The following is an 11,489-nucleotide window of genomic DNA, read 5'->3' as shown; positions in this document are numbered from 1 at the left end:
CACGGCCTGACCTCACACACACTGCTGTAACATTCCTATTATTTTCTGCCGTTTTTGGCAACATCCGAAGTTTACAACGAATGCAGAAAAGTGAAATGTGCCGGAATAAAGAACACAAAAAGGTTTGGACTGAATTGCTGTTTTAGGCTACTCACTGCAGGTGGAATTCTTGTAGAATTTATAGATTTGAGCTATTTATCTTCTATAACATGTCTTCCTTCACACTCAGTGCGTTTACATGCAGTTTAAGAAACTAAAAGCTACAATCTGTTTGAGAGATGACTGTGTGTGTGTGTGTGTGTGTGTGTGTGTGTGTGTCTATGGGTGTGTGTGTGTGTGTGAGTGTGTGTGGGCTTGTTTAACTATATTCATGGGGTCCAAAAACTGGGAGTCCAGTATACTTGTGGGGTCCTGACAGCTTTGTGGGGCCAACATTCTGGACCCTCTCTCTGAAGTCTCGCCTCAGAAAATATATCGGCACCATGTTTGTCACAAAGCTCAACCAAAGTGGTGATTCAATATTTAATATTGTCTAATATTGACTATTGTTCAGCAGTATGGCCTAATACAACTCAAGAACAAATAACTAAAATGCAAATTGTACAAAACACAGCAGCACGTATAACTCTCAGGTGTTGCTATATAACAAATGTTACAATTCACAAATGTTTAGGTTGGTTATCTGTGAAAAACAGATTACTTTATTCATTATTTGTATTTTTAGGAACATTCTTGTAACAAAGAAACCATCTATTTTTTTTTATAATAATTTAATGTTTAGTTTAAATAAATATGACTATGCCACTAGACATCAGAGATGTTCACAAGTCATTTTTTGGAAGTCCAAGTCAAGTCTCAAGTCTCTGGCCATCTGATCTGTCCCTAACACTGTATTGTTAAATCTTATGAATTCAAATCATGTCCTGTAGCTACCATCCATACAGTACAGTATCAACATCAGTTGTAGGATAACTTCATGGGAACTACTGCAATGCAATGTGAAGAAACACAAATTAAGAACTCTGTTTCAATTTCATAAGTGTATTTTTCAACATTTTGGTATCTGCACCAAAGAATACATGTTTGTCTGTGTTACTAACTGGCTGTAAAGCCCAACCTCATCATGCATTACATTTTTCAGTGTTCAAAGTTTGAGGGAAACATCTGTTTTGAAAGTTAATACACCAACCATGGTGTATTACATGTGATAATGTGAGAACGGATACTTTCCGTATTGCTATTTAACAACAACCTGGTGAAATATTAACATAAGTCTGTCACATCATATGGATACAGCTAAACTTAGCACAAAAAGTAAGGAAATTTGTGTTTGGTAGATTATTTCTCTGTGGTAACAATGCTTTTTGGCAATAAATCTTGGAAAGCCTGTTTAGTTCCCTTTCAAATGGTGCCCCATTTGAAAGGAACATGCATGAGGAACAACATAAGGAACGTGGGATGAGCAGTAGCGTGAGTATGTGCGTTGCGCCCATGAAAAATTTGCCAAATCTTCTCTGCCATTGCCAAACAGGTTATTTTGCTGTTGCTGTTGACACTTGTTTTGAGGCTTGTCATCATTGGAGGCAATCTCAATGCAGAGAGATATAGAGATGAGATTCTGTAACCAGTGGAATCCCATATGTCCACAGTCTGGGACCGAACTCTATCCTCCAAGATGACAACGCTCACACAGGGCGGGGTTTATCAGAGACTACCTCCAGAATGTGGGAGTGGAGAGGATGGGATGGTCTACCAGCAGTCCTGACCTCAACCCCATTGAACACTTGTTGGATCAGCTTGGGCGTGCTGTTCGTGCCAGAGTGACCAACACGACCACGTTGGCTGACTTGCGACAAATGCTGGTTGAAGAATGGGATGCCATCCCACAGCAGTGTGTGACCAGGCTGGTGACCAGCATGAGGAGGAGGTGCCAGGCTGTTGTGGCTGTGTATGGTTCTTCCACACGCTACTGAGGCTCCTGTTTGGGAAATGAATAAATTCTTCAATTGCCAATATGTCTGTGTTTAATTTAAGGGGCCGTGTTCATTTCATGGAATTCTTTCGTGGGCCCATCACGGATTATTTTGCGATTCTGTGAAACTGCCACAGATTTTGAATTAAGGGGCCGTGTTCATTTCGTGGAATTCAGTGAGATCAGGTTACTGTGTGTGTGTCTCTTTGTGTGTGTGCGTGTGTGTGTGTGTGTGTGTGTGTGTCTGTGTTTGTGTGTATGTGTGTGTGTGTCCGTCTGTGTGTGTGCATGTCTGTCTGCCTGTCTGTATGTGTGTGTGTGTGTCTGTATGTCTGTGTGTGTGTGTGTGTGTGTGTGTGTGTGTGTTCAGCTTGTTTTTCTGGATCCAAACTTCTTCCTTAAACTCCTGCCAGCATCACTGTCATTCTTTTGCACATCCCTGCTGGAGCCCTAGAAGCCCCCCCGCTCCACACCTGAGTGTGTTACTAAAATCATATCTAAATATGAGGAAACAAAACCTAACAACAGAGCTGCAGTAAGAGGTGGAGCAACGCTGGACAGACAACATTCCTACTTCAGTTTCCTTGGAATTAAACTCCAGGTGTGTACATGTTGTTCCGAGTTCAGACTGTTCCTCCCACATTACATAATTAACCTGAAAACTGTCCAATCAGAGCGCTGACTGGCAGCCCTACAGGTGTGACTGGGTCCTGCTCACACGTCATATGACTCTTCTAGATATAAAGGTGTTAGTATGAGTCAGATGAACACAGACAGCAGCAGCATCTGTCAGTGTCTGCTGATGAAGGTACCACGTCTCTTTGACCTCATCTGAACGGGACTTTAACAGCGGAGCAGCCTGACAGGTAACATTACACACCTTTGATGAAGAAACTCAGCTATCATTTGTGATATTTTGGGGTCTACATAATATACTTTAAGATGAGAGCAGTGATACATTCTTTCAGCACTATTGTAAACAGTTTGTAGATCTGAAGTAACTCAGTAATTATTCTATGTTTGTAGATCTGAAGTAACTCAGTAATTATTCTATGAAGTGTGACATTTTGGCCAAAATGAGCCTTTTTATGTTCAGTTGAGTCAGATTTAATCATCACAAGGAAACAAGTTAGATTTTAATCTCCGCTGACTTCACTGCTGAGATATGAGGGAGTGTCAGAACGTCTCCATCAGCCTGAATACTTTATTCTCTGAAACTTGATCAGCTGTCTATTCTCGTGATGCTCGAGTGCTTTGCATTTTCCTGCAGTTTGTTTCCTTGCTGTTACGTTAAAAATTGCAGCAGTCTGGATTTACCTGTTTCAATGGCTGAACTCCATGAAGCCCTCTTGCATATGCCGAATAATAAAGCCCCTGGGCCTTATGGTTTTCCTGAATTCTACAAGGAATTCTGGGAAACACTTGTGCCCACATTCTATATACATATATATATATATATATATATATAGTGGTGTGCATAAGTTTACACACCCATGCTAAAGTTAACTAAAACGAGGAATAAAAAAATCATCTTTTGGAAATTGATCGTAATGCCTTAATTAAAAAAATGAGGAAAAATCCAATCTTTAAGGACACCAATTTTCTTTGTGAATGAATAATGTATGTCATAAATAAATAAATGTTCATACTTAACATACAGGGGGCAGAAGTAAGTACACCCCTATGTTAAATTCCCATAGAGGCAGGCAGATTTTTATTTTACCCTTCACCATACCTAGAGATTAGCATGGTTTTATGTCAGTTAACCTAATAGCTGGTTTGATTTGCATTGAGAGATGATTTTATGGAAAGTACCCCATGCCAATCTCTAGGTATGGTGAAGGGTATGTGATGATGTGGGGTATGGTGAAGGGTATGTGATGATGTGGGGGTATGGTGAAGGGTATGTGATGATGTGGGGTATGGTGAAGGGTATGTGATGATGTGGGGACCAAGGGAACTTTATCAGGATGCATAGTATCCTGGATCCATGAAATAACTGGCCTTTAAAAATAAAAGTCTGCCTGCCTCTATGGGAATTTAACATAGGGGTGCACTGACTTATGCCCCCTGTATTTTAAGGAAGAACATTTATTTAGTTACGATACATCATTCATTCAAAAAGAAAATTGGTGTTCTTAAAGATTGGATTTTTCCTATTTTTTTTAATTAAAGCATTAAGATCAATTTACAAAAGATGATTTTTTTGAGATGATGAAAGATGATTCCTCTTTTTAGTCAACTTTAGCAAGGGTGTGTAACCTTATGCACACCACTGTATGTATATATATATATATATATATTAGGGCTGTCAGCATTAACGCGTTAATCGCGATGCGATTAAGGGCTGAGCATAACGCGTCAATTTTTTTTAATCGCATTAATCGAATGATGCCATTTATTAATTTATTTTTACTATTCACTCGGCTTCGCGTCATGCCTAACAGGCTACTATTTTGACCCTTTGCTGCACCGTTACTTCTCATCAGGCTGCCATACTTCCTGCTGCTGCAGGCTGCAGCATGATGGAGAAATGCACCAGCAACACAATCTGAATGACGCTTTTTATCTTCCAAAACTCCCGGACGGCTTGTAGACAAGTCGAAAGCCATATGCAGCATTGAGTAAAGCCGAATTAAAATATCACCGAAGCACGTCAAGCTTGAGCTACCACCTACGAGATAATTAACGTGACTCAGGTTGATGCTACCCACTCAGGAAAAGCACTATTTTGGAGAGCGCTACTTGCCGACCTGTGGATGAAACCAAATCCAACAAAAATACTACAGCTCTTGCATAACGGGTGGCAACTAACTGCAGACCTGTCAGCATCGTAGAGGACTCGGGTCTTAAAGATGTACTACGGTTGGCATGTTCTGACCCGTCTCATTGCCATTGAGGGGGACAGTAGTTTTCACGCATACACAGAAAGCAGCCCAACTGGAACTGCTGCAAGGTGTGCAAACGCTGTCTTATTAACCGGTGATCACTGGGTTAATCAGTGGTTACCAGTGAGTAATCAAAATTATTTAGGAGTTACTAAACATTATACTGACTCTGGTAAGGATAGGGATTTTTAGTTTTTTAGTTAGGTAGGTGGAGGAATTGTGCAATAATGACATATTCACACATTTTTCTTTTGTTTACAGTAAATAAATAATAAGTTTGTTGTATGACAAATACAAATCTTAAAGTAAAGTTCATAAAGTAACTTTCTTTGCATTAATTTGATTCCCAATCAAGATATACTGGTAAGAATTGCTTTCCATTGTTAATATGTACTTAAAAACAGTTCTAAATAGTAAAAAAAATGTTAATCATGTGATTAAAATATGCGATTAATCGATTAACTATAGAAATTCAGCGATTAATCGCAATTAAAAAAATTAACCGTTTGACAGCCCTAATATATATATATATATATATATATATACAGGCACGGGGACGGGGCTGAATGCCCCAGTGGGGAGGACCAATTTGGCCTCCTTCTGACCTCGTCCACCTTCCCCCTTCGGTTATGTCTCAATACATACAACCTTAGGACTCTGTGGGGCGGACGGACGGTGAGGCGTTTGGTGGGCGGGGCTACTTTATTGGGTCCTCACCCTCCTTCCTCCCACACTGGCCGCCCCTCAATTTTAATCACACATTAGACACAGAGGGCTTGGGGGGTGGTAGGGGCATGTTAGGACCTCCACTACCTGCCAGTTATGGGGTGCCCATGTCGCGACTCCCCCCAATTTTTAACTGCACTTTAGTTACCACGCACCTTATCTCCACTCCACCATACAACACTCCACAAATCATGACATGCATCCAACACAATACATTTACAGTGGCATGCGTGGGAGTTGGGGGTGTGGGGGGGGTCTCATTGGCCTTGTGTCCTGTCCCTGGAGCTCCGGGGCATCAGGGTCACCATGGGGTTGGTGGCCGCCTAGCCTGGCCTGGGTTGGGTCGGGGGGGGGCATGGCTCCTCACACACACACACACACACACACACACACACACACACACACACACACACACACACGCACACGCACACATAGACACATACACTCGCCCACAGACACACACACAAACAAATGTTGGTTGTCCATGGTTATCAACAGCTAAAACTACTCTTTATGCTTTTTCATTAAGTTATTTATTTAAATATATTGTTATTATTCTAGTGTTCATGGCTGTGTGGTCTTGTTTATTTATTTTGCTAGACTGTTCCTTCTTTTCATTTTCACTCAGTTTGGACCTGACATGAAGTTATAAGACCAGTTTGGCAGAGTGAACTTGGTATCAAGGTGATTAAGAGTTTTGGACAGATAACATTACTTGTTGCTAAAGTAACCGTAGGCTGTAGCCTAAGATCAGTCTGTTCACAGATTTTTTATGTTTTTCTTTTTATTCAAACTATGTGTAGATATGGCTGCTGGAAAGTATCCGCCATCTAAAGAAATACCAGCAACAAAATCTCATGTGCGTCTTGAACGAAGACCAGAAGGTCAGTCACCCTTTTTAATTTGTATTTTCAGGAAGAAAGAGTGGGTGGACATGAGAAACACAATACTTGTAAGGGAACAGATTGTTATTTGTGACCTGCTGATACAACTTGTGCACTTGGCAGCAACACATTCTCCAGCTGTAAACGACGCCATGAACGATGCATCATTTAAGATTGTAAACAGATAAAAAACTATTTTATAGATAAAAAAAAATGTACATTTATTTCAGTGTAGTCTCTATTTGTTGTAACATTACTGTAGTGGAATTTCAAGCTCATGCTCTGTAAGTTGAGTTAGTGGTACCCAGGTCTCATTCAGGTCAGTGACTAATATAACCTCAGAACCTAACCTAAGTACTTCAACTCTGTGTCACTAACAGTAACAGCTGGATGATAAGACTGCCATGGTCACGGAGGAAGTCAACACATAACACATTCTGTCTGTTTTAGGCGCCCGTGATATCTTTCAGGTCTTTATAAGATTCATCTAAACCTAATGCCTCCAGCATGAGTTTAAATAAATAAATATATAGATATGGGGGGGCAAACTTACGGGACAGTGCTCCACTCATTCCAATCAGATGTGTTAGGGTTAAAGTTGTAGTTTCATGATGATGTTATCATTCTTGTACATTATAGTAGTGTTTGGTGTCATGCTGCTAGCAACAAGACAGCCTTTATTTCAAGAACTAAAACCTGGTTGAACAAAAGCTAACAGAATATATGACAGACTTCAGCTCTTCATGTGTGGTTGTCATTTATTAGCATACTGCTTAAAATTTAGTTTCCATTTCTCCTTTAAAATCGAGGACTGGGCGATATATCAACTTTTACATTTATATTGATATTTATTTAAACAGGATATGGGATGAGGACATTCTGTTTATATCAAAATAGTTTGATGTTGTTACATGACCTATTTGAAGGGGTGTGTTAAAGACTGACATGACACCGCCATAATTATGACATGACACCTATCATGAACATGAATTCATTAAGGCTTTAGTACGTAACTTTTTTATATTAATGAACGTCCATTACATTCAAGTAATTGCTAAATGAGTTGCTACAAAGCCAATTAAGACTCTCAGCTCCACCAAACTCTCTCTGTATTTCTCAGGATGGTGTCATCCGCGACATTAGCACTTATAATTGTTGTCATTACTTAGTATTCATCATGGCTGGAAACTATACACTATAGCTTTAAGTGTCATTTGGTAAATGATGACCCTTTTAATGCTAAGTTAGTATTGTTTGACATGTTTGTGTTTTGACAACTTGGCATTAGGCTACCCTGTCATAAATATGCCACGGCAGGCCCAATAATCATTAATTAACATCGTTAACATCGAATTAAACTGTAATATGTCCATAAATATTTTTCCTTGACCTCAAGTAAAGTAGAACAGTTTGGACCTGTCATGAAGTTATAAGAGCAGTTTGGCAAGAGTGAACTCTGTATCAAGGCGATTAAAAGTTTTGGACAGATAACGTTACTTGTTGCTAGAGTAACCATAGGCTGTAGGCTAAGATCAGTCTATTCACAGATTTTGAATATGTTTTTCTTTTTATTAACACTATGTGTAGATATGGCTGCTGTGAGCATTCTGTCATCTGAAGATCAGTTTCTGTGCTCCATCTGTCTGGATGTGTTCACTGATCCTGTCAGCACACCATGTGGTCACAACTTCTGCAAAAACTGCATCACTGAACACTGGAATACTAGTGACAGGTGCCTTTGTCCGATGTGTAAAAAGGTTTTCAACACAAGACCTGAGCTGCACGTCAACACTTTCATCTCTGAGATGGTTGCTCAGTTCAGCTCAACAGAAAGCCAGCAGCAGCAGCTCAGAGCAACAAGTGTCCAAACCAGGAGAAGTTCCCTGTGACGTCTGCACTGGAACCAAACTGAAGGCCCTGAAGTCCTGCCTGGTGTGTCTGGTCTCCTACTGTGAGACTCACCTGGAGCCTCATCTGACAATGTCAGGCCTAAAAAGACATCAGCTGATCGACCCTGTGGAGAACCTGGAAGACAGGATGTGTACGGAGCACGATAAACCTCTGGAGCTGTTCTGTAAGACCGACCAGACATGTGTCTGCATGCTCTGCTCTGTTTTAGATCACAAGACACATGATGTTGTTCCTCTGAAAGAAGGATATGAAGGAAAGAAGGCAGAGCTGGGGAAGACAGAGGCTGAAATTCAGCAGATGATCCAGAAGAGACGACTGAAGATTCAGGAGATCAAACACTCAGTCGACCTCAGTGAGGAAGATGCAGACAGAGAGATAGCAGAAGGTGTTCAGGTCTTCACTTCTCTGAAGGAGTCTGTTGAGAGAGGCCTGAATGAGCTCATCAACACGATCAAAGAGAAGCAGAAAACAACAGAAAAACAGGCCGAAGCTTTCATCAAAGAGCTGGAACAGGAAATCTCTGAGCTGATGAAGAGGAGCACTGAGGTGGAGCAGGTGTTACGCTCTGAAGACCACCTCCATCTTCTCCAGAGTGTCCAGTCCCTAAACATCCAACAACCTCCACCCACCAAGGACTGGACAGAGGTCAGCGTCCGTCCATCATCATATGAGGGGACTGTGGTGAAAGCTGTGGTTCAGCTGGAGGAGACACTCAGTAAAGAGATGAAGAAGCTGCTTGAAGCCGAGCTGAAGAGGGTCCAGCAGTATGCAGTGGATGTGACTCTTGATCCTGATACAGCACATCCTGAACTCATCCTGTCTGATGATGGGAAAAGTGTGAATCTTGGTGATGTGAGGAAGAATCTCCCAGACAACCCAGATATATTTTCTAATAGTGTTAGTGTTTTAGGAAAACAGAGTTTCTCTTCAGGCAGATTTTACTTTGAGGTTCAAGTTAAAGGAAAGACTGAATGGGATTTAGGAGTGGCCAGAGAGTCAATCAACAGGAAGGGAAGCATCACACTGAGCCCTCAGAATGGTTACTGGACTATATGGTTGAGAAATGGAAATGAGTACAAAGCTCTAGCTGACCCTTCAGTCCTTCTCTCTCTGAAGTCTCCTCCTCAGAAGGTGGGGGTGTTTGTGGATTATGAGGAGGGTCTGGTCTCCTTTTATGACGTAGATGCTGCAGCTCTAATCTACTCCTTTACTGGCTGCTCCTTCACTGAGAAACTCTTCCCATTCTTCAATCCCTGGAATAAAACTGGTAAAAACTCTGCCCCTCTGATCATCTCTCCTGTCAGAGTAAACTAATCACTGATCTAAATTCAGGTATTGATTTATTTTCAATCAAGGGAATGAATGTACATATTCATATATTTATATATGAGTCCTTTCTCTTCTCTGATTCGTTCCATTTTGTTGCCTCTATCTATTTCTTCACTTACACTGTCACTCTGTCGAAATATGCACACACGTCATGTGGTACGCTCCATAGGGTTTGTCACATAGTGGACCCGTGCGCTGACGTGCACTAACATGTGCAAGTGGCACGGTAACTGGCCAATGAAACATGATCATTATAGCGTTTCAAGCTCTAAATCAAACACAACTAAGCCACAAAGCCAACAGACGGGACGCAGCCCTCCACAAAATAAACTAAATATTGCATATTTATTGCGACACTTTCGATATATTGTGATAACGATATTGAGTCGATATATCTTGCACCCTTATAATGTATTATCTTCTATGAATAGGACACATTAACACACACACACACACACACACACACACACACATATACAGACCCACAGACTAACCCACAGGTATAACCTTCAGGTCCCTGATGTCGGCTACGGAGAAAGCTCTGCGTGGAGCCTCCACACAACCAGAAATCAGACTTTACACACTGACACAACACAAGTGGTGATGTAGGATTAGTGCTACAAGCAGTGTTGTCAGATAAAGATGGAGTTTTCATAGACAAAAACACACAAAAAAAATGCCCAAATTTCTTGACCAGACCAATCTAACAACATTTCTGCAGCCTGTTGATTCAAATAGATGCAAAGTTGTTTGTTTAATTCATCACCAGCCAAACTGGCTCATCACTTTACATTTGGCCGCTGTCAGTTTAAGCCTCATATTGTCTTTCAGTCGGCCATATTTTGACAGTTATTGACACTTTATTGACGCTTTTGTCTCACTTTTGACTCTTTTTTTGGACGGTTTTAACTCTTTGGAGGCTTTCTTTGACACTTTCCTACGTACTCACATGCTGTCCTCCTCTGGTTTGCCTGTTTGTAAAGCATAACGTATAAATTATTACCCAATTCTGTGTTACATCTAGGCTTCTAGCCAACTTCATTCAGTTATTTTTGGGAAATTTGGTTGAAAGAAACCCAGATTTGTGATATAGATCACATTTGACCCGAGGACAACAGGAGGGTTAAAGCCCAGGATGTAGCCTCTGACAAAACAAGAATAACATTAAAATGAACATATAACAACGTCTCATAAACGTGAATAAATATCACATAACTGAAAAGGAGTAGGAAGAAGTTTACTCTGATCTGCTCCTCCATAACTCAAACTATTGAATCATATTTATCATATATATATATAACAGTCACAAACAGCTGTCCCAATGCTCTAATATACAACCCAAATATCCAGTCAGAAATGATTTGAACAACCTTAAATTCATCCTACCAACCGAGCCTTTCATCATCCTGTCCTGTAATCGTGTCCAAGAAGCTGAACCAACTCAAATAAAGTTTATCCCACTTGTCTAACCCAGGCTAAATCAAACAGAGCCATCATCTACAACTTGTTCCCTGTTGTATTCTAGTGTCTGCTGTTCCTGTCATGGCCTTCAGATAAATACTGTCTTTCATTTTGGGTCAGAATTTGATGTACAAAGATGATTTTTTTTCTGCAAATACAGTAAACCTTTTTTATAAGCTGTACATCAACATCCAAGCAAGGTTATTATAGTTTCACGTTTGTCTTAAAAAAGCCATAACAGAAGAAGACAATAAAAGTTTTATTTTTGATTTTAGTTTTGACTTTTCAATGTCATTTATTTAGTGTGTACGTCTGTTG

General features: G+C 40.5%; 2 protein-coding genes across 3 annotated transcripts in view; both read left to right on the top strand.

The window, feature by feature from the left end:
* LOC116050940 (E3 ubiquitin-protein ligase TRIM39-like) overlaps positions 1 to 9,710 on the top strand; it is a 36,586-nt gene extending 26,876 nt beyond the window's left edge. The window contains exon 3 of the mRNA XM_036000573.1: positions 8,344 to 9,710. Coding sequence (XP_035856466.1) covers positions 8,344 to 9,695 — 1,352 coding nt within the window. The 3' untranslated portion in view covers positions 9,696 to 9,710. The remainder of the gene's footprint in view (positions 1 to 8,343) is intronic.
* The window catches only part of LOC116050949 (E3 ubiquitin-protein ligase TRIM21-like), a 130,525-nt gene continuing 121,748 nt past the window's right edge, over positions 2,713 to 11,489 (top strand). Inside the window, exon 1 of one of the 2 annotated variants that reach the window (XM_036000562.1) lies at positions 2,713 to 2,838. The gene's annotated coding sequence lies outside the window, so the exon portion shown is untranslated. The remainder of the gene's footprint in view (positions 2,839 to 11,489) is intronic. The other variant, XM_031301173.2, reaches the window with a different exon arrangement.

The sequence above is a fragment of the Sander lucioperca genome, chromosome 4 (assembly GCF_008315115.2).
Source record: "Sander lucioperca isolate FBNREF2018 chromosome 4, SLUC_FBN_1.2, whole genome shotgun sequence".
NCBI lineage: Eukaryota > Metazoa > Chordata > Actinopteri > Perciformes > Percidae > Sander > Sander lucioperca.
This window is presented reverse-complemented; position numbering and strand designations above follow the sequence as displayed.